The 27166-nt window shown below is 40.3% G+C and overlaps 1 protein-coding gene across 14 annotated transcripts in view; it reads left to right on the top strand.

Annotated features, from left to right (window-relative positions):
* LOC105490730 (uncharacterized) overlaps positions 1-27166 on the top strand; it is a 442742-nt gene that overhangs the window by 35665 nt on the left and 379911 nt on the right. For 2 of the 14 annotated variants that reach the window (XR_011614786.1, XR_011614788.1), the window contains exon 2: positions 7387-7482. The exons of 10 other annotated variants lie outside the window; for them this stretch is intronic. Coding sequence is in view for 1 of the 4 variants with exons in the window: in XM_011756623.2 (XP_011754925.2) it covers positions 23934-23937 (4 nt within the window). In the remaining 3 variants the exon portion in view is untranslated. Of the gene's footprint in view, positions 1-7386; positions 7483-9594; positions 9724-16312; positions 16753-21096; positions 21654-23799; positions 23938-27166 lie in introns of those variants that run through there. 2 more of the 14 variants (XR_011614787.1, XM_011756623.2) reach the window with 2 other exon arrangements.

Genomic DNA, 27166 nt, shown 5'->3' with positions numbered 1-27166 from the left:
CTCGGGGTGGGATCTCTAGGCCATCAACAAGGAGTACTTCCCCTCCAGGTTAAGATCACAGGTTGACTTCATTGTATCCACTGTCTCACCAGCTTTCTCCATTCACCAGCACAGCCCAAGGGCAGCGCAGCCTTGAAGGCACCAGGCGGGGAAAGCATGCCACTTTGTACCTCCTTCCTGGCATCTTCTGCTTAGATTAGGCTCATGCCAAGGTCAGAGCCAGCTGCGCCATCACACCTGATGCAACCTCGGGATGTGCTGGAGGTGTAGGGGAGAGGAAGGCTGCCCGCAAAGGCTGATAGGCGTGTGTGCATCCCTTTCATCCCAGCCCTGCCACCACTGCCGTGTGACCCTGAGCTAGGAGCCTATTCCACACAAGGTGTTTCTCGTGTGTCCTGAGACCCTAGCTCTGAAGGGAAAGGGTTCCTGTTGGGGCCATTGGCCCCCATAGCCACTGGGATAAAAACACTGGTGTAGATGTTGCTCAACTAATGAGTGAAGGAACCAATATGGCCAAAAAATTTTTTGAAACACGTGCCCTCCCTAGAAGGCCAGCCGGGGCCCCTGTTTTGCATGCACAGGCCTGCCCTGCCATTCCACCCTACCAAGTTTCTTTGAGTTTATAATTTGATCTGAGACCAGAGATGTCATCTGATACGATACTCCCAGCCAGGGAAAATCACCTTGGGAGGAACTCATGTTATCCCTGGGGCTCAGCAAAAGTCTGCTGGCTCCTTGAGTGCTAGGACGCTCATGTCTCAACAAGGCACCATCACTCTTGTGTCCTGGTGCCTAGGGCAGGGCCTGGCAGGCGGGCACTCAGGAACAACTGGATGAATTGAGTTGTTGAAGTCAGCTCAAAACTTTCTGTACAGGTGCAAAACTTGCTGTTCAAAAGAAATCCTAAACATGAAAACAGAAAGCTATAGATAAAATACTAAGTTCCAGTGATCTCAGGGAGGCAGAACCTGTCGTTCTTTGAAAGAACCCATTTGGATATGTATGTGTGTGTGTGTGTGTATATATATATAAAAATATATGTATGAGTACACCTACTTTTCTTCCATCTGACATGTTTTAATAGTGTGCTTATGGAGTGGGTTTCCAAAACGATCTAAGTCTAAAGGAGAGAATCTACAGTTTTCTCGCAAATGGGGGCATCTCACTATAGCTTCATGGGGTTTGCTGTTTAACCTGTATGGTAAGCAATTCAAGGAGTTACCTTCTATGGAGGCAGCTTCTCAGATTTTTTTTTTTTCCTGTAATATCCTCCTCCAGCTTCTTCTTGACAAAGAAGCACTTGTTTATTCACTCCACACAATTTTTTTGCAAGTCTTTTCATTTTTATTACTCAAAAAGTCTCATTTTTTTATTTAGCTTTCTGACTCTGTGCTTGTGCCTTCAGATGCCCAGGCAGACTTCGAGGGGTTCATGCTGTAAGACCTAAAGTTCCTATGAGATTGTGCAAAACAAGGAAACATGTCAGCAGGGCCTGTGGTGATTCCATGTGTACTAAATGTGTTCATGACAGGGTCAGGCGTGCTTTCCTTATCGAGGAACAGAAAGTTGTTGTGAAAGTGTTGAAGGCACAAGGTCCCACACCACATGCAGATTTTGGTGCTTTCCCAGCCTTCTTGGTATAAAGGTAAATGATTCCATTACCAGGGGTTCCAGACAGCCTAGTTTTGTCAGAGGTTGTATTGTAGGAATGCCTACATCGGTATGTCAAATGCTGGACCATTCTGAGTGCCTGTAGACAATGTCCCCGGAAAAGGAAGAAGAAAACCTTTGTGCGGTCCTCACTCCACACAATTTTTAATATTAAGTTTGCTTGTTTGTTTGTTTATTCTCTCTCTCTAGTCCCCCTCCCTGACCCTCACCACCCTGCCAGGCACTAGGCACTAGGAGCACTCCATGAGGGCCGTGATTATGCCTTATTCCCCATTGAAACCTCGGCACCTTGTCCAATGCCTGGAACACAGAAAGATGCTTAATGTTGGTTGCTTAGTGAATGAATTGCTAGGAACAAATGATGACTCGTGAAAACACAGGGGTGCCTGTCCTGGCTTGGTTTATTACCCTGGATGCTGACAACCATCAGCACATGTGAAAAAACAATTTAAAGTCAATTCTCTGGTGAATCAAGTTCTGGCAATGGGTGATTGGTGTTTGGCCAATAGCCTCTCCTTGAAGGCATTATTCACACATAAGGCATAGAAGCCTGGCCGAGAGGCTGAGAGGTCTTTTTTTTTTTTTTTTTTTTAACTTAGTATTGTAAAAAATGTTTTATTGTGGTAAAATACACGTAAGATTTACAGTATTAACGCTTTTTAAGTGTACAGTTCAGTGGCATTAAGTATATTCACAGTGTTGTACAACTGTCAGTCTCCAGAACTCATCTTCCCAAACAGAAACTCTGTACCTATGAAACACCGACTCCCTTCCCCTCTCCCCCAACTTAGCAATGGCCATTCGACTTTCTGTCTCTACGAATTTGACTGCTCTAAGTACCTCATATAAGTGGAATCACATACTATTTGTCTTTGTGACTGTTTTATTTCACTCAGCATAATGTCCTTAAGGTTCCTGCATGTTGCAGCATGAGTCAGAACTTCCTTCCTTCTTTTTTTTTTTTTTTTTTTTTTTTTTTTTTTTTTTTTTTTTTTGAGACGGAGTCTCGCTCTGTCGCCCAGGCTGGAGTGCAGTGGCGCAATCTCGGCTCACTGCAAGCTCCGCCTCCCGGGTTCACGCCATTCTCCTGCCTCAGCCTCCCGAGTAGCTAGGACTACAGGCGCCCACAACCGCGCCCGGCTAATTTTTTGTATTTTTAGTAGAGACGGGGTTTCACCGTGGTCTCGATCTCCTGACCTTGTGATCCGCCCGCCTCGGCCTCCCAAAGTGCTGGGATTACAGGCGTGAGCCACCGCGCCCGGCAACTTCCTTCCTTCTTAAGGCCAGATACTGTTCCATTGTCAGCATAGCATACTTTGCGTATCTATTCATACGTCCATGGACACTGGGGTTACTTCCGCTTTTTGGTCATTGTGAATAATGCTGCTATGAAAATATGTGTACAAATATCTGTTTTCAATTCTTTTGAGTATATACCTAGAAGTAGTGGAATTGCTGGATCATATGGTAGTTCTATCTTTAATTCTTTGAGGAACCTACATACTTTTTTCCATAGTGACTATATGGTTTAACATTGCTACCAATAGTGCAAAGAGTTCCGATTTCTCCACATCCTCATTGACACTTTATTTTCTGGGTTTTTTTTTTTTTTTTTTTTTTTTTGGAAATAGCTCTCATAATGGGTATGACGTAGTATCTCATTATGATTTTGATTTGTATTTCCCTAATGATTAGTGATGTTGAGTATCCTTTCATGTGTGGATTGACCATTTGTATATCTTTAGATAAATGTCTATGTAAGTCCTTTGCCCATTTTAAAATTGGTTTCGTTGTATTTAGGAGTTTATATATTAGGTTGGTGCAAAAGTAATTGTGGTTTTTACCATTATTTTTATTGGCAAAAACCACAATTACTTTTGCACCAATTTAATACTTTGAGTATTTATTCCTTATCAGATTCTGTGTTACATCTATACATCAACTTAGTAACTTAGTAAAAATGACATCTTAAAAATATTGAATCCTCCAATCCATGAGCAAGGTATATTTGTTCATGTATTAAGACCATCTTAAATTTTTTAGCAATGTTTTATTATTTTTGGTGTATAATGGAACATTTTCGTCAGGTTTATTCCTAGAATTCTGTATTCTTTGATGTCATAGTAAATTGTATTGTTTTTTGAATTTCATGTTTGGATTGTTCATTGCTTATATACAAAATACAATTAATTTTGTATGCTAGTATTGCAATGCTGTAATCTTGCTGTATTAGTTATCATACTTATTAGTTCTAGCAGCTTCTTTGTACATTCCGGCAGATTTTCCACACAGATGATCTTGTCATTTTCTTGCTTTTACTTCTCCATTTCCAATCTTTATGCTTTTAGTTTGTACTTCATTACATATTGTGCTGGTGGGAATCTTCAGTATAATGTTGAACAAAAGTGGTGAGAATAGGTATCCTTGTTTTGTTCCTGATCTTAGGGGAAAGGGATTCAGTCTCTCATGATTAAGTGGGATGTTGGCTGTAGATTTTTTGTAGATGCCTTTTGTTTATTTGAGGAACTTTTCTTCTGTTTCTAGTTTGCTACGGGTTTTTATCAGAATGAAGGTTGCATCTTGTCAAATGCTTTTTATACATGTATTGAAATGATACATAGTTTTTCTTTTTTAGTTTGTTAATACGGTGAATTACAGTGATTGATTTTGGAATGTTAAATCGGCTTTGCATTCCTGGGACAAACCTCAATTGGTTGTGATGTATTATCCTTTTTATATATTGTTGAATCTGATTTTCTAAAACTGCATTGAGAATTTTTACATCTGTTTTATGAAGAATATTAGGTTGTAGTTTTCTTTTCTTGAAATATTTTTGTTTAGTTTTGTTATCAGTGCCATACTGGCCTTGCAGAATGAATTGGGAAATCTCCCCTCTTCTTTAATTTTCTGGAATAGTCTATGTACAAATGGCATTATTTCTTCCTTAAATGTTTAGTTGAATTTACCTGCCATTAATCCCTTCCAGTGCAGTTTTTGTCTCTAGGAATCTGATTTAGGTCTTTAAAAATAACTCCTCTGTCTCCATTAAACTTTTTGAATATATGGAATACAGGTTTAATATATTTTTAAATTCCTCTGTCTGTTAATTTTAACATCTGTGTCAGTTTTGGGTTGTTTTTTGACTGATTTTTCTCCTCAGTGTTTTCTCAATTCTTTGCATGCCCAATAACTTTTGTTTGAATGGCGGACATTGTGATGGTTGTTTTTTTATTCCTGTAAATGTCTTGGGCTTTGTTCTGAGATGCAGTTAAGTTACATAGAAACTGATCCGTTTTTGGCTTACTTTTCATATTTGGAAAGCAAGACTAGAACATCATGTAACTTACGGCTAATAACTTTCTACTACTGAGGCAACATCTTTCTGAATATTCTACTCAATTATATGTAAAATTATAAGGTTCTCCAATCTAGCTACTGGCAAGAGTCACTTTTTCTGACCTCATGTGAGCTCCAGTTGCTGTTCTTTGTAATTCTTTTAGATGGTTCTTCCCCTGGTCTCTGCTAGCTTCCTCAGCTGTGTGCACTGATTAGTACTCTGTTGAATATTCAGGGAGACCATCTACAGATGTCCGGTTCTCTTTCCCTGCAGCTCTTTGTCCCCCCTCTGTCCTGCCAACGTTAGCCATGTTGGTCTTTCCAAACCCTTGCTTCATTTCTTCATTGTAGGGAATCTGTTGAGCTGCACTGGAGTTTCTCATTCCTATGATATGGCCTGGAAACTTTCATGTCAGTAAGTTAGAGCTTTGGTAGGGTTCTTCTCATTCGTTTTCTGTCTTATGTCTTCTGTTGGGTTCTGTTGTGATGATTATTTACTATTGTGTTCACTTTCTTGTTTCATCAAACATATTTTTAATATTTTATGCAGTTTTTCTAGTTTGCTTTTGTAGATGGTTTGGTAGTAATTACCTAGTCTGTAATTATTGGAATAAGAGGCCTCAGACCTTTTAATTTCAACACAGTTTTTTTTCCAGAGAAGTGAGCAGCTATTTCAGGTCTGCTGGGGTCCTAAGGTAGAGTCCAGTTGGGATTGAGAACTCACCATCTGGCCAGTCTGCAAGTTCTTGCAGAAGAACCTACTGCTGAGGACTGAGGAGTGTGGGAGTGAGAGGGTGCTTGTTCCAAGGCGAGAAGGAGCCGGAAACAACAGCCTTGCTAGAGAACTGAATCAGGGTTATCAGAGAGGAGGAGAAAGAGTGAGAATACTGCCACATGCTCATAGTTCTTTCCTCTTCAGATCCCATTCGATTTGTGAAGTGTGACATTGAGAGTTCAATGTCTGTTAAGCAAAATATGGAGCCATAGGTTCTCTATCAACAGGTGGGAGTGAGAGGCAGTGAAATCTGAGTTATGACTGTTAAGGTGACTGTTTAAGTACACCCAGCCTGTGAGGCCTGGGGGAAATCAGGTTACACAGAAGCCAAGTTAGCCCGGATCCAGCTCCACCTTCGCAGAGCTTCATTAACAGAAGGGGTCCTTGGTTCAAACCCGCTGCTGGTCAGAAACTGGCCTGAGGCCAAGAACTCATTTTACCTTAACCTCAGAATGTCCATCAGATGATGAGGTTCTTGCCTAGGATGGATGTTTTTCTAAGTTGGTACTCAGAGACTGACTTAAGGGTCCTTAAAATTTCACAATGAGTCACACATAAGGCTAGGTTTGCTGAAACCGAAAGTGTTGAAACTGCCTGGGGGCAATTTGTCGGTAACCTGTAGGCATTTGAGAAGCTATGAAAAGGATTAATATAAAGTATAAAATGAAAGACAAGCAGTGGGGGTGGGGAGTGAGAAAACTATTTCCAGTGAATATAGCCCTAATTCAGAAGATGAAATCTATATTTCACTCAGCAGAGGGTACCAATCTGTATTATATTACCTCAGCAACTCTAACCAAAACAAAGATAGGATAGCAAATATTTAAACAGTGATGAAACAGCACCCAGGCAATAGGAAATGTCTGCTTTTGCCAACTGTTTGCTTGAATGAAATAAAATAAATCAGGGGCACACAAACGGCGTCTTCCTGGTTGTTCTCGGGGACCTTCTCTGGCATAGGGGCAGCTCCCTCAGTCGTGAACTTGAGTCTCCTGGGTCCCATTGGAAATAGCCTAATGAGAAAGAACTCTGAAAACTGTTAATGGCTAGCAGGGTACAGAATACGTATTTTTCTTTTAACGTATTTTACGTATATAAATGGCAGGGTACAATCAGAGTAGATTTCCCCACCAGGAGGTTGAATGCTTAATTCAAAACAAACGCCTATTGAATTTGGTAGTAGATCTCTCCCCTCTTTCCCTAATTTGGCTTTTTGCTAGCTGTTAGTCTAACTGCAGGGGTGGCAGCCTGAGATTCTGTGGCCCTCTAGGGCAACTCAAAGGACATATTGTCATTACCAATTATTATATAGTGGTGCTGTGATTAAAAGTACCACTGTCCTTTGAAAAGCCTCAAGTCAGATGACAGCACAGAAGCACCCGAGTGTGCCCCATAAACTGATATTCTATTTGCTGTGCCATTAAAGTTCAACAATGCCATTATGTCTTAAGTGACAATGAAAAGTTTCCATTCCCGCTTTTAGTCAGAATGACCACAAGTTTGATGAAACCCCACTCAACCTCTTCTCCAGTCATCTTGAAAGTGAAGCTGTTTGGTGTGTTAGTGTGAGGTAACTAACTTGGTGCTACTATGTGCTTTTGTAGGCAGAGCTGGCCTGGTGACTTAATTCACGTTGGGACACTTACCGTCACATTCATAGCACTGGATCAAATACTACAAGTGAACAGCCAAAAGAAGAGGTATTGCTCTAGGTTGAATGACATCTTCCCCTCAAAAGATATGTGGAAGTCCTAACCCCCATTTCCTCAGAATGTGACCTTATTTGGCAATAAGGCCATTGTAGATACAATTAGTTTAGATGAAGTCGTACTGGAGTAGGGTGGGTCCCAAGCCAAGATAACTGGTGCCTTTATAGGAAGGGGAAATTTGTACACACGGATAATGTCTTGAACATAAAGACAGAGGTGGGGAGATGCAACTGCAATCCAAGGGACGCCAAAGATTGCCAGCCAACCACCAGCAGCCAGGAGAGAGGCCTGGGACAGGTTCTCCCTCACAGCAGAGTGGGTTCATGTCTTAGTCTGTTTGAGCTGCTATAACAAAATGCCATAAACTAGATGGCTTATAAGCAACACATATTTTTTTTTTTTGTAGTTCTGGAGGCTGGGAAGTCTGAGATCAAGATACCAGCAAATTCAGTGTCTGATGAGGGCCCATTTCCTGGTCCCCAGACGGTGCCTTCTGATTGTGTCCTCACATGGGGGAGAGGCAAGCTAGCTCTACGGGGTCTCTCTTATAAAGGTTCTAATCCCATTCATGAGGGCTCCTCCCTCATGGCTTCTCAAAAGTCACCACCTCCTAATACCTAATACCTTGGAGGTTAGGATTTCAACATAATGAGTTTTGAGGGGACACAAACATTCAGACCAGAGTAGCCCCTAACCCAGTATGACCGGTGTCTTTGTAAGAAGGTGGCTTTGTGAAGACAGAGACACATGAGGAGAATACCATGTGACAACCAAGGCAGAGGCTGGCATTAATGCAGTTACAAGCCAAAGAATGCCAGAAATTGCCAGTGAATCACCAGTAGCTAGGAGAGCAGCAAGGAAGGACACTCACCCGCAGGTTTAGGGGGGAACATGTCCCTGCTGATACCTCAATTTTACACATCTAGCCTTCAGAATTGTGAGAGAATATATTTCTGTTTTAAGCCACTCAATGTGTGGTGCTTCTTTGGGCAATGGGACGTAGCAATGTATGGCGAAATCTTTCTCCTCCCACCACACAGAACACATTCATTCAAAGAGTATAAATTGGCCCAAGCTTAATAAACATTCTCTTTTTTACTAGTGAGTCAACACAAGTATAGGCTGGGTTAGTTCTATAGATGAAACAGAATTTGAAATGTGTAATGTTAAAGCCAAAGGTCCAGTGTCTATTTATTCCACATTCTATATAACTACCCTAACCCAAGCAGCTGTTCTAAAACCCCAATGACTAGGGCCCTGATAAAACATTCTTTAAAGTGCTGGAACAAGATTCAGACTCTCAGAATTTGCTGTTTCAGTTTGAGAAGATGAAGAGTTTGAAGATGAGAAGACTCAAATTTGAGTCCAGCACCCAGCTGCCAGTCTAGCAGCCCATTGCAGCCCCCAGAGAATGAAAATGGAATGCTTGGTCCCATGCCCATGGTGGGTGTCCTCTAGGAAGCTCTGGGGTTCCCACCTGGCCTTCAGCCATATCAGGGCCATATAGATTCCTTAAAATAAATATCTACTTGTGTATCACCTTGTGGTGGCTCTGATCATCTCTAGCACCAAGTCTAAGCATGATGCTTGAATAAGCCTCCATGATTTATGCCCACTCTGGGCTCTGGGCTCCTGTTCCATCACACTCTCCCTTTAGCTTTATATCTAGTTACACAAAATTACTTGTTGTTTCTGCAATAAAGCCTTATGTGTTTTGTCTTTGTAACTTTAACTATCACTTAAATTTACAATGCCCTTTCCTTCTTTTCCTACTGAAACAACCCTAGTTAATCTTCAAAATATTCATAAGGGATACTTTCCTATGAAAGCCTGCTTTGAAAACATCCTCCAGATAGACTTAATACCTTTTTTCTTTGTATAATTTTTTACCTGCTCCTTTACTGTGCATCTCAAACTATATTTAATAGTTCATTTGTAATCATTTTTAAATTAAACTGTGAGATCCTTGAGAGCAGGAATTGTATTTTATTTATATAGGATGCCCAGTAGTAAGCGCAGTGCCTATACCTGTACAGGTGATTAGTAACTGTTTAAATGAATTATTCATTTAACAAATATTTCTTGAGACTTTTTATGTTGCAGGCATTGTTCTGGCCCTTGTAGATATGGCAGTAGTCAAGATAAATAAAGACCTTTCCTACCTGAAGCTTGTGTTCTGGTGGAGAAGATGGATAAACAGATAAAAACAATAGACATTGCATATACTTTCAGGTAATGATATGTGCTATGAAGAAGAAAAAAGGCAGTGTAGGAGGTTGTGGGTCAATGGGAATTCTCTTAGATTCACAAATCAAGAGGTAATCAAATGAAACTTAACCAGAAAACACAATGACTTCTCTCTAACCAACCTTGATTACTGGATAGTCTTCTTATCCAAGTCAGCTTAATGTGCTGTTCAAGAGAATCAGTGTGGAAGGAAGGAAATGTGCAAGAGAGTCCTGTATCAGACACTGTGGGCAGGGAGCTTTACATCTCTCATCTTATTGGGCTTTGACAATACCCTTCAAGACAGGTGCTGTTGCAGATGAATGACAACCTGAACTTCAGGGAGGCCAAATAATGTGTCCATGTGGAGTGTCTGAGTGTGTGAGCCAAGGTTCAAACCCAGGCTGTCCTGGGCCACTTGTCAACACCAGTTCTACAGTTGAATTCTATGAATACTTATCAGGTGCTGACTTTGTGTCAAGCCCTGTTCTTCGTGCTCGGCATACACCAGCAAATAGAATAGACAGAAATCCCTGCCATTTCAGAAAGTAACAAGTGTTGACAAGGATGTGGAGAAATTGAAACGCTTGTGCACTGTTGGCAGGAATGTAAAATGGCACAGGTACTATGGAAAACAGTATGGTAGATCCTCAGAAAATTGAAAATATAGATCCCATTTCTGGAAATATACCCAAAGGAATTGAAAGCAGGATCTTGAAGAGATATTTGTAGACTCATGTTCATAGCAGCATTAACCAAAAGGTAGAAGCAATGCAAGTACCCATCAACAGGTGAATAGATAAATAAAATGTAGCCTATATGCATTTACCACACATGGAATATTATTAAGTCTTCAGAAGGAAGTAAATTATGACATATGCTATAACATGGGTGAACCTTGATGACATTATGTTAAGTGAAATAACCCAGTTATCATATAAGACAAATATATGATTTTGTTTACATAAGGTACCTAGACCAGTCAAATTCATAGAGAAAGTAGAAGAGTGATTGCCAGGGGCTGGCAAAAAGAGGAAGTGGGGAGTTAGTGTTTAATGGGTGCAGAGCTTCAGTTTGAGAAGATGAAGAGTTCTGGAGACGGATGGTGGTGATAGTTGCACAACAATGTGAATGTACTCGATGCCACTGAATTGTACACTTAAAAATGGTTAAAATAGTAAATTTCATGTTGTGTGTGTATTTCACCATAATTTAAAAAATCTCTGCCCTTATGGAGCTCATGTTTTAGTTCGGGGACATGAACAGTAAACAGATTAAATATGTAAATCATTAGCTATTAGAAGGAGATGAGTGATATAGAAACAGAACAGACTGAAGAAGATTGGGAGGGCTGGGGGCAAGGAGAGTGTGTTTTCAGTTTTAAACGGCGTGGTTAGTTTCATGGTCTTCTTCAGCTAGAGTTAAAATAAGTCATCAATAAAGCTTGTCAGCCAAGAAACTGGAATATCTTCCTTGGCATCCATGCTTTGCCCAGAAAACTCTGACATGTTGGAATCTTGAGTGGGAATTTAAAGTCTCTCAGAAATAACTTTCAAGTACCAGTGTAGGAAGTCCCGAGCACACAGAGGGGAGGAGGGACTGTCACTGGGCAGCATCCAGAGGGACTTCATTTTCAGTGTGTGAGGGAGACAGCCAGGCGGGGGCGTGCACATTCAGGGAATAATAAACAGTGAGAGGGAGAGGGCAGAAGACAGGTGGAGCGAGTTGGAGGCGGCTACACTAAGGCAAGGCAGGAGGCTCTAAAATTTGTAGGCTGGATGATGGGAAGTAAGTGCAGTGTTTAAATTTTTCTTGTAAACTAGTTATTTACTCCATCCATTGATTCCTCCAGCCAGTGTTGGAGGGACCAGCTTGGCATGTGCTTCTGGGCTCCTTCCTGGGGACTGGGTGCAAGAATGGCTGCCCTGAGAGAATGAATCACAATCTGGTAGGATAGTAAAAACATATGCACATTGGGAATATTTAAATAGCAAGGCCATGTAGTTTATACCAAGATGAGTGATCCAGACAACAGATGCTATAGACAAGGATGACAGTCAAAATATCTGCCAAAATTTCTAACAATCAATACTGCGCAGGCATCAGACTGGATTACGATGGATGCCTTTCCCATCAGAACACACTGTGGGAGTGGACACTCTGTACCCCATGAATATCAGCCCTGGTATGGCAGCATTGAGGAGCAAAGGTCTCTCGGGACTGGGGCCACTGCGGAACAGTTCAGGGAGGAGATAGAACTCAGATTGAGCCGGGAGAGGTGGGGAGGGAGAGAGAAGCAGGAGTAATTAAATTGGTTTCATGATGTAAGTGGGATTCTTAGAAGGTTATTCTGACAGCTGTGTGTGGCATGGAGTAGAGAGGGAGGAATGAAGGAAGAAAACTGGTGAGGAGGCTGTTCTAGGAACGGAGGTGTGAGGTGAGGAGAATGGAGGATTCGCTGTTGGAGAACGGAGGACTTGCTGTTGGAGAGAAAAGCTTGAACCATGAGCCAGGGAGAGCTAAGCAGCGAAGAGTGACTTGGAATCATTCCACCAAGAGCCAAAGTATTTCTTACCACGAGTTGTTGAGATGTGACTATGAAGAGTAGTAAAAGCATAATAAGGTGTGAACTTAAGCCCTTGACACCCTTTCCCCTCCCTTCCCTGAAATTCCTCTCTTAAGACCCAACAAGGGAGTTGAAAATAATATTGTGAAAATGGCTTGCAGGACAGAGCTGGATTCCTCACAGGAGTAGTAGCTTTGTTAGCAGAAATTGCTCCAGGGTCTGCAGTATGCAGGACACAGAGGTGGGCAGATCAACCTCAGCCTCTGGTTTGGGTTTGGGAGAAAGTCTCTTTAAAGCCCCCAGCACTATTCCTGGGAAGCCCCACCTTAGGCTATGTCACAGGAAGGTTCCTGACCTGCTGTCCTAGCAAAGCCCAAGCTTCCCTTCTTGTCAAAGCTGGACTTGGGCAGTCTGCTGTTCAGCTCTCCACCTAGGCACGCTTTGTGTAGGGTTCAGGAGGCTCTAAGAGTTGCAGGGCTTCTCTTCTGCAGTTTTGAGTGTTAATGAAAAAACTCTTTAGGCAAGTGATAATATTGGTACAGACCTCTTTGAAAAGAAGAGAGGAAGATATGCGACCGAATGCATTTCAACTTCCACAAGAGCTATTTGAAAAGGATAAAGATGAAGGGCAAAGGGATATAGTGGGTGGTAGAGTGGAAGGCCAGTTGGAGTAGTTTATTCTATAAAGAGTGAGATAATTGGGTGGCCATTTGAAAACACACACACACACAGACACACACACACACGCCACACACAGTTACACCCTTCACTGTGCACCAAATGCATCAAGGATTTATATATTTTAATATTAACTTTCATAATATAATCTTTTATACTATGAAAATAAGTAAATATATCACTTTTCTTTCTAAAAATTCACTCACTGAAGGATATCTAGGTTGTTTTCATTTTTGGCTATTACCAGTGAAGCTGCTGTGAACTTTCATGTACAGATTTTTGTGAGAGCATAAGTTTATGTATCTGGGATAAGCGACCAGGTATAGTACAATCACTTCTGGGTCATATGGTAATTGCATGCTTAGTTTCGTAAGAAATTGCCAAACTGTTTTTCAGAGTGGCTGTGTCATTTTACATATTACTTATACATGTATATATAAATTTTTTAAATAAGAAAAATTTTATTATCTAGTTTTAAAAAACATAACATCAGATAATTTTATTTTGGTATCATTATAAAGTGAAAAATGAATGTTTAATAAGTTAAGAATGGAAATCATGCTCACAGTATATTCTTTTAAAGATATTTTAAAAATAAATTTATGAAGAAAGAGAAAGAGAGAGAGATTGATTTAATTAGTTAGTATTTAGTCAGTATGAGCTTCTATAACAAAATACCATAGACTAGGTAGCTTAACAGCAGAAACAAACTTCTTACAGTTCTGGAGGATATGTGATTAAGTAAAACATGCAAGACAAGAATACTATAAATAGCACAATATGATTTTAAATAAATGTTCCATTCATTAAGAAAATAAGGGTACACACACATGCAAATTCTTGCTTAAGGACAAGGTTATGAACCTTGGCAAGTCACCTCCATGGAAATATTAATGTATATCATGCACAAGGAGTGGAGGAGCATCACTGGGGGTGATTTTTCTTCCCCAGGGGACATTGACAATGTCTGGATGCATTTTTTGTTGTCATGACTGGTGAGGAGGATGTTACCAGCATCTAGTGGGTGTCAGTCAGGAATGCTGCTAAACATCGACAATGCATAGGACAGCCCCTACAACAAACAATTATCTACCCTCAAAGTCAATAGTGCTGAAGTTGAGAAATCATGGTTTAGGGAGTCTTGATTAAAACTTTTCAACTGGGCTACACTGAGATGGTGAAATGTACTAGTATGCTTTGCTTCACAGTGTCAACTGTACTCACATCTGTAGCACGTGAGTTATAATCTTCACAGGAGCCAGCTCCTGGGGAGAGACTGGTCATAGAAGAAATTCTCATTGGCTTCCTTTGACCAAATCCTTCTCCTTGCTGGTTAGGAAATACTGACTTTCTAATCTTTTAGCAAAAGCTCCCTCTGTATTTGAATATATGTTTGGTTATAACAAATAACTTGTTTCCACAAATGGAAAAAAGTATTGTAAATGGCAACAGATGTAGTTTAGTGCTGACTTTAGATGGTGGCTGGACCTCCTATAGGACAGGCGAAGCTAAGCACTTTCTACTCAAAGCCATCAAACAAAATGCTTACAAATTAGAACGTAATGGACATTGCTTTACTTGTTATGATAAGCCAGAAAAACAGGCTTCAGCTTATTGAATCTATTATTGAACCCTAATTAGCTGTGGTGTTTGGACATTCTGAGGCCCATGGTAAAATAAATAATATTTATGGTTTCTTCCATGTATCAAATCATTGTTTACGAAGTGTAGTATAGTATGGAATGCTCTCTTCGCTCAGAGTTTAGACCACAGAGTGACCAGGCGCTCATTGTGGGGTTGGGGTTGAAACGCTGGAGCCCAGCATGGGTAATCTTCGCGTAGACACTCTCACCACAGATGTCCGAGAGCTTAGCAATGTCTCAGGCTCATGCAGACTCCTCGCCCGCTTCCTCACCAATGCCCTTCATGTCGCCATGTGAGCTTTGGGTGGAATTGAGGAAGGGTAGCATTAAATACACTGAGTAATCTGAAAATGAAGGGTGGGGGAATTAAAAGTGAGTTCACTTGGGTTCAAGGAAAATTTTTGAGGATGTCAGCATTTTCCATGTTGGGGGAAAAAAGAGGTTTTTAAAAAACTTTTCCCTCAGAGAACTTGCTAAAATTTCATCAGTGCATAAGTGAAAGGAGATAGTGTGGAGAAAAAAAATTTTAAACCATCACCAAAAAAGTGAAGTCCCAAAGATACAAACCAAAATTCCAAGGCAAATACATCATTGAAGGCAAACAGAACTGGTCTCAGTTTCCTTATCTGTAAAACAGGCGGAAACAATCCCTTATCCTAAACTCTTGAAACCAGATGAGTTTCAGTATTCAGAATTTTCAGTATTATAGAAAGATAATAAAGTACATATTGTCATTTGTTATATAGAACACTCAGAGGCATTGGAGGGCAATATCCCTTAATGAAACATTAATTTGTCTGTAGTGAAATGTGTACCAAATGAGTTAAATCAAGACTGTAAGTAGCCTCATGTTAGTTTGTTAGGTTTTGTTGCCAAGTAAGTTTGCTTTAGACTTATGAAAAAATGTTCAGTTTTCAGAGATTCTGGATTTCTGAATTACAAATGAGGGATGGTGTACCAGTGTCTGTCTCAAAGAGGAGTCCTGAGAATAAAATTCCATATTGGATAAATTGTGCACAGTGCTGGCATATACTAAGCATGCAATAACAGTGGCTATTGTTACTAGTTTTTTATTTTTATAGGTAAAAGTAATCAGATATTATATTATTATCAGCATTGGAATTATTTTGGGTTCATGTATGTTTCTTTTCCATTTCTTCTTTCCTTTTCTTCCTTCCCTTTTCTCTCCTTTTCACTTTAACCCCCCATTCCTGTCTGACTGGCTGTCTCCCTCCCTCACCCTTCCCTTCCCCTTCCCTTCCCTTCCCTTCCCTTCCCTTCCCTTCCCTTCCCTTCCCTTCCCTTCCCTTCCCTTCCCTTCCCTTCCCTCCCCTCCCCTCCCCTCCCCTCCCCTCCCCTCCCCTCCCCTCCCCTCCCCTCCCCTTCCCTTCCCCTTTTCTCTCTTTCTTTCTGTCTTTCATCTTCCTTCCTTCTTTTCTCCCTCTCCTACACAGGGTTTTGACCTTAATATCCTTGCACATAACAAGTGATGTGAGTGGTCATCTTTAATCTGGTTTGGTTACTGAACAGGCTCTTTAAGCTTCATTTGATTGTGTATGAATAGAAGTCCTCTTCTTAAAGAGATAAAAACCAAAACTAAAACAAAAATAGTAAAACAAGCAGCACACATCTCACTTGTCTTAGATTTCTGTGCCCTTTTTTCTCAGCAAGACCCAAGTATTCTAACCACAGTGATTCTGATGACCAGGAATTCCAGAGCTGGCAGTTTGGCTGAGTCAGAGGGATTAGAGTTGGATCAGCACAGAGTCCAGACCAAAGTCATGGTGAACTGGCATGAAGAACAACAACAACAACATCATCAACAACAACAACAACAATAACAACAACAACAAAGACATGCAAAACACAAAGCAGCCAGCTACCAGCCACCTCTGAATTGTATCAAAATGACCTGCTACTCATACCTCCACTTCCTGGGCCCGGTTTCTCTGATTCCTTTCTGACTGCAGACCTCTCAGCCACTCTCTCAGTTTGTTCTAGATCTCGACTTTCTCCCTTTCCTTGCTTTTGTCTCTCCCTTTTCTTTCTTTGTTTTGTTTTCTTTCTTTTTTTTTAAATAAGGCTTCAACTGCTCAACTTCTCCCCTTTTAAATTATGTCATGAACCATCCACAGGGGAGAAAAGCCAACAAACTCACAAACTTCTGTTTACAAGTTCGTTTCTAAGTCTGATTATTTATTTCTTTAATTTAGAAGTTCTATATCCCCAAGAGGACCTTAGTAACTGAAAGCTGCTCTTATTTTACTAATATTTTTAATAACTCTTCATTTTTATAGTAAGAATGAATCTAGGCTTGCCAAATATTTTCATGGTAAAATATTTTCATTCCTCTGAAGAAGACGGAGGATCTTAACCAAATGACTTATGCAGAGAATACAGGCATAGAAAAATGGAACAAATATCATTGTTAATTGTTTTTTGTGTGATGACAGTTTACTCTGTAGCAGCAATTCTTAAACTTGGTACCTGCTATTAGTACAGCAGGTGTTTTGGAAAAAGAAAAAGGATTCTGTGCCCACATAACTTAGTGAAACTTTACTTTGAACAAAATTAAGCAGATTTCATTAATGTAGAAACAGTGTTCTAGGCATACAGTGTTTGAAATATTGGTACTGTCTTACTGGCAGGTCAGTTTTGATGTCTTGACACCCTCAGTTTTCTACCAAGGAAAACTACTCAGTTAACAAACTGCTGCTCGTAGGCAGCCATAATTGGACTTTTCCCCTCATCACGGCTGGTGATGGGGGTGGGCCCTGGATTCCAGGTTGGCCAGATCGTGGACTGGCCACAACTGCCAGTCAAGGACAGGACCAGTGAATTAGCAAACAACACATAGAGGCCGCCGGGAAGCAGCAGGGTCCCTGAGGATTTCTGAGGAAATCAGTCAGGTGTAGGTGGAAGCCTCAAGAGATGAAGGAGAAAAGCAGAGTGAGAGGCAGGGTGGCTGATAGGCTGTGTCAGGAGCTGTGGATGGGAGACAGGAGATGCAGATTACAGACAGGTTGATGGAATGCCTGCACCAGAGGGGCAAAGAGGTAACCTTATTCCTAGATCGACCTAGGACCTTCCAATTGTCTTTTGCCAGGTTGGGCTGTGCACTTTCCTGAGTGCCCCCAAGACATTCCTGTTTTTATTTCCAGTGACTTCTCCTTCTAAACTTATTCATTACCCAATGCATTCTCATAATAAATTCTACCATAATTTGAAGTAGCTTGACGACTTTGTACCTTGTAGCTAAAAAAGTCTAATGAATGCTTCTGGTTTATTCTGAAGGATATTTTTATAATAACTTTTTTTCTCTGTAAAAATAATGCACAAAAAGTTAAAAACCCAATTAAGTACAAAGCAGACAATAAAAATACCTATAGTTACCCTCACTCAGACAGTCACTGTTAAATTTTGGTATGTATCTGTAAAGGGCTTTTTCTCTCTCTTTTAATTACAAGAATGGGTGCATACCACATACACTGTTTTCTATTTTTTTAACTTCATTATTGTAAATATCTTTTTCTTTTTATCACCACATATTTAATTATTACGTCATATTTTATTGTATGTCCAAAGTTCAATGAATTCTCAATGGTTGGACATTTTGGCTGTTTATTTGTTTTTTTGCTACTGTAATCAGTCTGTGGCAAATCACCTTGAAGGAAAATATTTGCACACAGTTGTAATTATCTCTCAGGATAAAGTCCTAGAAGGGGAATTGTGAGGTCACAGCATATGCGTGGTTTTAAGGATTCGAATACACATGGAAATTACCATTCAAAAGGTCCATGCTAATTTACACATCAATCCAGCAGCACCTCTCATAGACAAGCTTTCTTTTCTATGGCTTCTTTTTGGGCTTTTCCCCTCTCCTGTAGAACCTTCTGGATTTTAGTGTTGATTGTCCCACCCTTTTGATTTCAGAGTATTAGCCTTCCTTCTAAGCTTTTTAGTGCTTTGCAATGAGGTTACTAGTTCTATAATTTTCAGTGCTGGCTCTGGCTTCTTTGTCGCAGAATACCACTGCAATTTTCTCTGTTTTTCTGCCAACGGATCTATTGAACTGCCTAGTGAGCAGTGCAGGGGGGGAAAGGTGAACCCAGTTTCATTTGCATCCCATCTGGTTTTGGCAGCAGTAGCATCAAATTAAACTCAAGCCCCGGAAGATGTGCTTCCTTTGGAAAATGAAAGACTTACAAAGTTCAAGGAGCCCATTCGTGGCAAGTAAATTAAGAGCATAAACCCAAAGAATGTCTGCAGTTTGCAGCTTGGTATGACACGGTTGCTTCTGATTGGTATAATCTGTCCTTGCTGTGATGTGTTTAGAGACAACTCAGATTACACTCCTGATATACTAGCTAGGGCCAACCACCTGTGGCCCTAGTCAACGATCAAAGATAGTTACCACAAATGCTATGTGAGCAAATAATGGCTTCGAGTGGAATAAAAACTGCAGTGCTGCTTTTATTGTGTAACTTTTCATCTTATGTGCTTAGTGGAACAGGGCATGAGAATCCTATTTATTGGCAGTAAGACTCTTTCTTTTGCCGTTGGTGTCGAAAGGGCATTTGGGGAATTTTGCTGTTAGTTAAAAGTTTCAAGGCACCAAGCGCAGGCAGGCTGAAGAGATGAAACTTGAGCCAGTCATTTTTACTGCCTGTTTGCGCTTCTCTGGTAAGAACTTCTGGGAGAAGCATGAGGCTACCAGTTAAATGTGTAGGTTGGACTTTTGTGGATTACCTATTTAAATATTCATGTTTTCTCTAATAGAATAAGTACATGCCATTGAGAATAAACTATATTTATTCATGCCTTTATTTATTCATTCATTTTTCCCTTGTTCAAAGCCATCAATTGAATATCTATTAGGCGCCATGCACTGCATATATTTAAAAAATATTTGCATGCATTTTATTCAAGAGTTTAAGGCCCAGCCAAAAAAAGAATTTTAGACTTTTATTTATTAATGTGCCTGGCTTTATTACAACCTAATAATCTGCCTCCTGGGAGCCTTTAAATCCTATAGTCTTATGGGGATGGTATAGGATGATTGGGGGATTGTACTTTAGTTAAATAAAAAGGCATGAATTGTTTGACACAGCGGTCATGTGAAAAAGGAAAGTTGTTCTCTAATGCACAACAAAAAGATCGGAGCCCCTATTTCCAAGAAGTTTATTTTGCGGGGATGCAGGATCGGGGACCTACGCTGTGCCTCTGCTGTCACTTGGTTTCCGTGGTCGCTTTTACCTCCAGAGGCCATTCTTGTTTTGGCATTGCCTTCTCCTATGCAGGGTGTCGCCTCTTGTCCTTTGTTCCCCTAGAGTACTGCTGGTATGAGATGATTGTGTGAAGCTGACTTTTCAGAGGGCTGAGGCTGCCCTTGCTCTGATACCAGCTACAAGTTTAGAGGGTTCGCCAAACAACCCCTTCAGTTTGATAATTTACCAGAAAGAGCCACAGAATTCACTGAAAGCCATACTTATGGTTTATTACAGGAACAGGATATTGGGTTAACATTAGCCAAGGAAGAGATGCCTTGGACAAAGTCCAAGAGGGGTCCAAATGTGGAACTCCCATTCATCCTCTCTCGCTGGCATCATAGGCAGTGTTACCGCCTCGCGACCACTGTTTGTGGCAGTATGCAGGGCATGACTGGGCAGGGAAGCTTATTGAGCTTTTGGTGTCCAGAATTTTTATTGAGACCTAATCACATACTATCTGCATGGCTGATCTTTAGTCTCCAGACCTTCCCAGAAGTTTTGGCTAGTATCTTTTATCCCCAGTTCCTCTGCAAGTGTGAACTGATACAACATGGCTTGAAGCCTCCATCACAAATCATGTAATTAGACTCTCTCATGGCCGAAGTCCCCAGGCAAACAAAGATGCTCCCCTTAGACAGGACACTCCAGGGGCCTTGTATTACCTTCTCGTATCTGAGGGCAAAAGCCAGAGTTTTTTTTTGTGTATGTGTAAAGTTAATTCTTCACTAAACAATTATATTAACAAAAATTTTCTAGAAACTTATAGGTCATTCTTAATCTCACTGAGTAGGTCTCCTCTCCTTGTGAACCCTGAAAAATCTGAGACAGGTCTCAGTTAATTCAGAAAGTTTATTTTGCTAAGGTTGAGGACACGTACCTGTGACACAGCCTCAGGAGGTCCTGACGACATGTACCCAAGGTGGTCTGAGCACAACTTGGTTTTATACATTTTAGGGAGTCATGGGACATCAGTCAATATGTTTAAGATGTACATTGGTTCAGTTCAGTTCACTTCGAGGGAAAGGCGGGGCAACTCAAAGTCAGGAGGGGATTTCCAGGTCATGGGTAGATAAGAGACCAATGGTTGCTTTCTTCTGAGTTTCTAGTTAGCCTCTCCAAATAAGCCAGTCAGATATGCATTTATCTCAGTGATCAGAGGAGTGACCTTGAATAGAATGGGAGGCAGGTTTGCCCTAAACAGTTCCCAGATTGACTTTTCCCTTCAGCTTAGTGATTTCAGGGCCCCAAGATTTATTTTCTTTTCACAACCTCTTCACTTTCCATTATATTTTTTGAAGTTCCTTCTTCATCCAGACCCTCTTAATATCACCCTTTTACCTCATTAATGGATGCATATTCTTTCTTTTTTAGGCTGCCTTAGAAATGCAAAATTCCCCTCACTTTGCTAAGCAGAGCAATCCATCTCTCTTGGATTTGCCCCAGTACAACCAGGAGCCCAGGAGGCTTCCCATTCCTTGTCTGAAAAGGCCTATCCTTACCCATGAAGGTATTTTCCTCAACAAAACAAAACAGGAATCTATTCCTGATTCCACCTCTCCTTTAGAAGGCCAATCCTGAACAAAAGTAATCATCAACCATAAATTTCTATACCCAGTGAAACGATCTTCACAAATGAAGGTAAAATAAAGACAATTTCAAGCACACAGAAGCTGAGATGTTTTATTATCCAAAGTCTCTCACTAAAGGAAGTTCCAAAGGACATATTTTAGGAAGAAGGGAAATGGTTCCAGAAGAAACATCTGAGATACAGGAGGAAAGGTGAATAGACAAATAACAAACAGAAAGGTAAACATGGGTAATTAAAAACAAATGTAACTGCAATTGGTTTTTGTTTAAAATAAGAACAATTTATTTTCCCCTTACAGGTTCATTTATGATTGTATTGCAGGTGTTAAAAGAAAAACCCTTAGAAAAATTAAATTTCGTAGAGTTTAATTGAGAAAGAAAATTTTGTAGAGTTTAATTGAGCAAAGTAGAGTTTAATCGAGCAAAGGCAGTGTCTCGAGCCAGAATAGGTTTAGAGTGTCACCTTGTGCTGGCTTGTGGTTGAAAAAGATTTATGGACAGAAAAAGGAGAGTGATATATAGAAAACAGAATGAGATACAGAAACAGCTGGATTGGTTACAGCTCCACTTTTGCCTTATTTGTACACAGTTTGAACAGTTAGCTACCTTTGATTGGTCCAAACTTGGTGTGATTGGCACAAGCATAGGTGATAGTCTGTTTACACATCCAGTTAGATTACAGTTCACTATGTATGGAGAAACATTTAGGCTGAACTTAAAATATGTAAGAAGCCAGCTTTAGGCTAAACTTAATTTAACACAGGTAAATCTCAGTTTAAATACTATTGGTAACCTTTTCTCATTGCCTGACAAATGATGTCCCTTTTCCTTTAGAAACATTTTCAAAGAATCCAATCCTTTTCTTTTAGTCGTCAAATCAAGTGTTTCTTAGTTTTCAACTGAGTAAGAAAACGTTTTCATTTATTATTCACTAGGGTCAGGAGCATTGAGTAGCAATGATAAAAGTACAGATCAGAGACTACTTATATTGAACAGAAGTGCTTTATAAGGTCTCTATTCAACTGGGCATTCTGTTAAGTATTTCTAGTCAATGGATTCCTACGGGGACCGCTGAAACTTTAAGCTCAGGATAAGTGGTCTAGATGTGCAGTGCAGTTTAGTAAATGAACTAGAGCTCGGGTTCTATTTAGAACCCAGTTTTTTTGGAGCTGAAGGGGCCCTTGGAGCTCTTCAATCCCAGGTAGAAAAATGGAGACTCGGGATAGCAGCACAGAGCATTTGTTGTCTGAGATAAGAGAGATGGGGCCATTCAAGAGCTCTGACCAGGCCCCTAGAAGGCGGAGGGCTGCAGAGCGTTCCAAATTGGCAAAATTGACCTGTACTTCTCCATGTTGTGCTTCTCCTCAGAACTTTTGGGAAGCCGTGTGACTGTCATCATTCCAGCTAGAACACTTTCTTCCTCCAGAAAGTTTTGTGATCTGTTAACAATCATGTCTGGACAAAAGAATTTGGGGAAACTTGAAGCCAAAACAAATTTATCTTCGATTGTTGTTGTTTTTAAACAAGTGGCCAGCCTTGCGAATTTACGGATTGGTCCCCAAAGCTTATGTTCTATAATTGACCCTTAACAGGTTAGCAGTAGAGGAGAAGAGAGACAAAGGCCACACTCTAGGGACTAAGAGCTGTGGGAGTGTTGAGAGGTTGGGAGGGCTGTGTGTGCGCGTGTGTGTGTGTTTGTGTTGTTGGAGAAGGATGATCAGGTGTAGGAGAGAAGGGAGTAACTGCCACTCTTGTGAATTTGGAAGCAATTTCAAAATCTTTATGTGGAGACTTTCTTTTGTTATATGGACAAACCTGGGGGAAGCCTCAAAAAGTTGAATGTCTTAGATCTCCACAGTCTATTTTTTTTGTTTCCAAAAGAATGCTGACTTAGTTGCGGGAAGCAGTCCCTAGGTGTACAGCAGTGCAGATGCATGTTTTCCTTCTCTTTTAGTGGCTGGGACTCTTCCTGGGCTGGCATGGCAGCAACTGTGGGTGGGTGGTGCAAAATTTGTGCTGGTGCAGGAGGCCCTTACAGGTGACCCAGCCTCTGTCATTTCCAAGATGTTCACATGGCGATGTGTCCTTTGCTCTAAAACAGTTGCCGTCATTTGTGATAGGTCCACAGAAGTGTATGGACACAGGTGCAAAATCCCAGACCCTTACCTGTCACCAGGAGGCTGGTGGACTTTTCCAGGGCATTTGCCCCCTTTTCCTCTCCTGAATGACAATGTTGTGAATTGCGTGGGGGTTCAGTGGAAATGTTTTACTGACTGGGGGTTTTTATTCTTGCTCATTATAATATTATCTTCTCTTTATTTCCTCATAAATACTTTAGGTTTCCTGTTGTAACTTTTGCTTTTCGATATCCATTTTATGTGGTGGTGATGATGATGATGACAGTCATAGAAAACAGTTATATAGCCATCAGAAGGTACCAGGCCCTGTTCTCAGCACTCACCGTATGTTAATATGTGTAGGTCTATTATTATCCCCCTTTTATAAATATACATGTTCTCAGACCTTTTCCTTTTATTAAATTAGATTTTCATTCTTATGTTATCCAGTTTTATACCCAAAGTTTTAGTTCCTTTTAAATTTATCATTCTGAATTTTTTATTGCTAAAAATTATTTCTAAGGTAAACTCTATTGTCCAATAATTTCAATTATTTTTCTTATTTTTATATTCTACTTGCTTAATTACATTTAATAATTATTTTCTTTAATGCTGCCTTAGGGTTAACATTTTTCATATTTTTTAATGCACCTTTAAAAAGTTCTTTATATATATATATATACACACACACACACACGTATATACAGGGGATAGAGAAAAGTTACACAATAGCATAGGGACACATTCAGACAAATCCAAAAAGAGCCAATGGTATGGGGGGAACAAAACATAGGGTGAGACCGTCCTAGAGTAAAAGAGAACAAGAATTAACCACAAGCAATTTCGGAACCTGGATTAGATGCTGGCTCAAAAACAAAACAAAACACAGCAAGCAAAGATATTCTTAGGACAACTGTGGAGATTTGAATATGAACTGGAATAATCGTTCACTTTCTTAGGTGTGGTAATGGTATCAGGGTTATATAGGAGAATATCCTTATCCTTAGGCCATTCATGAGAGAGATGGACAAAGTAAATGAGGCAAAATATTAACGATTATTGAATTGAAGTGCAAGATATATAGGCATTGATTTCACTATGCAATTTTTTTGTTGGTTTGAATATTTTCATGGTAAAAGTTAGAAAATAGAAACAAAAACACAAAAACAGAACAATTTTTATCGTTATTATCTGTTTTTCAATTTTTGGTCTTGTCTTGAGTATTATTTATGTTACTATCTGTTTTTCTATATTTTTGTTGTAACTTTTTAGTTCTTATTTTATATTTTTATTTTTTACTCCTTTATAACATTTACGTGTTTACTATTTTGTAAAACCAGGTAATGTCTCTGGTCCTGGATGCTGGCTGGGGAAAGGAGCAGCCTGTATATATTGGCCAAGATGATGAGATTGAAGTTGCAGAGCTTGTGTTCTATCTGGTCATCTGCCTGGCCCCCTTATCGGATACCTCATACCTTCACTGTTGGTTCCCAAAAAAACTCATATTAACATTAAACTCATAGTCCTCTCATAAATAACGTGATAATCTAAAATGGAGAGATTTGCCCTTTTCCATCTTGCCATTGAAATTCTCATGAAAACAACAACAGTAGCAGAAAAGCCAAGTGCAATGGCAGGAGATCTGTAGGAGAAATTTCTAATGGCCCAGGATGGGTGTGACTCTGAGGCAGGAAGACAACAGGAGATCCCCTCTCTCCGCCCCTGCTGCAGAGAGGGGAATGAGGCTTAGTGGTTACCCCTAGGCCTAGATATGGTTTGTCAAAGAGAACACAAAGCCACAGGCAGAACATAGTGCAATTTCCTGAAGTGTGAGTAGACTTGAGGGAAGTTACTTTTATATTAAAATAAACATGGGTATATTTTGGAATAGCCTGCAAAATAGAGATGCCAAAGGAATTTTATGCTTATTGAAGGCTGTTTTGAGACATCCTCTAAGACTCCCAGGAGTATAAGTGGAAGAGTTCGTGAATCTCTGTGTTATGATTTATTATGGGTTGGTTTGGCTAAAGAAGGTTTTATAGGGGGAACGTTTTTGTGGGCCAATATTGACTGTATATGTGTGTGTGTGTGTGTATATATATATATGTGTGTATATATATATATATATAGACAGAGAGAGAGAGAGTATAGACACCTTTTTCTTCTTTGAATAGTAACCTACCGACCATTTGTATGTTGAAGTCCTATCCCCCAATACCTCAGAATGTGACTGTATTTAGAGATGGGGCCTTTAGAAAGGTAATGAAGGGAAAAGGAGGTCATATGGGTGGGCCGTAATCCAATATGACTGAAGTCCTTACAGGAAGAGGAGATGAGGACACAGATATGCACACATAAAGGAAAGACCACGTGAAGACGTGTGGAGAAGTCGATCATCTGCAAGCCAAGGAGAGAGGCTCAGAGGAAACCAACCCTGCCAGTCAACACCTTGACCTTGGACTTTCAGGCTCCAGAATTGCGAGAAAATACATTTCTGTTATTTAAGTCACCCGGTTGTGATACTTTGTTAAGGGCAGCCCCCACAAACTGATAGACCGCTAGAATGGTGCTTATCAATTTTGTTATGCTGTTAATTTGTTTCATTTGCTTTCCAACACAGTTTTCTCCTTTCTCAGTCACTGATATCCTGACATTTGACTTCCTGATCAGAAATGGAAGTGATGGGTTGGACAGCAGGTGTTGGAAACTCAAATGCCTTAGGGACCATGCCTGTGGATGTGCCAATCTGGGATGTAGAATAAAGACATGCGGTGGTTGCTGTCACAATGAAGGGACATTTAAAGACATTCAGATTCCAATGCTTTAAAGCCCTGTGCCAGCCCAAATGAATAAATAAGTCCTTACCTGGACTGTCTAGCAATTGCAGTCCCTGCTCCAGTACAACCTGGGCCTCATCCCCATATTCCCTTGATTTATTACAAGGGGTCCATAAACACAGGTGCCAACCAAACCTTGTCTGTAGTCTCTGTAATGCCACTCATATACTCACCTCTTAGTAAATTAAATTGCAAACTCACTTGTTAAATTCAAATTCATTTCAGAATCTTTTTTATCCAATACTTTCTTCATCATGATGATATATGGTGTTTATCCAGATTTTTAAAAAATTCACTTTTTGAATTATAAAAGTCATGCATATGTATATGTTTATTGTGAAAATATACATTTCTTTTCCTCCTGTGGATCTTCCCCTTGGAATTCCAGTTCTAATTCTACTTCTTGTGTGAACCCCTGAATATGCACCCAAGCCCATTCATTTTTCTAGGCCCCTCACAGCAGCTCTAGCACCTCCACCTAAAAGGATTGAAAGGGAAGATGGGACCCCATTGTAGAATATTTGAAGTGGTTACTCACCAGCCCTGTATATACATATTAAAATTCTCTGAGTTGTTATAGCAGCTGTTGCAACTGAAAATAATTCAGCAAACAGGATCATTTTCTGTGTAGTTTATGGGCTCGGGAACAGTGCAGAAGCTTTGGAATTTGAGTTACCGTCAGCCCGCTGCTCAGCCAATCTCCACATGTCACAGGCTGGTAATTTGATCTACAGCTCCCTTGAAGTGAGTT

This window comes from Macaca nemestrina, chromosome 16 (genome assembly GCF_043159975.1).
Source record: "Macaca nemestrina isolate mMacNem1 chromosome 16, mMacNem.hap1, whole genome shotgun sequence".
NCBI lineage: Eukaryota > Metazoa > Chordata > Mammalia > Primates > Cercopithecidae > Macaca > Macaca nemestrina.
The sequence above is the reverse complement of the archived record's forward strand: the minus strand, read 5'-3'. Positions and strand labels throughout refer to the sequence as shown.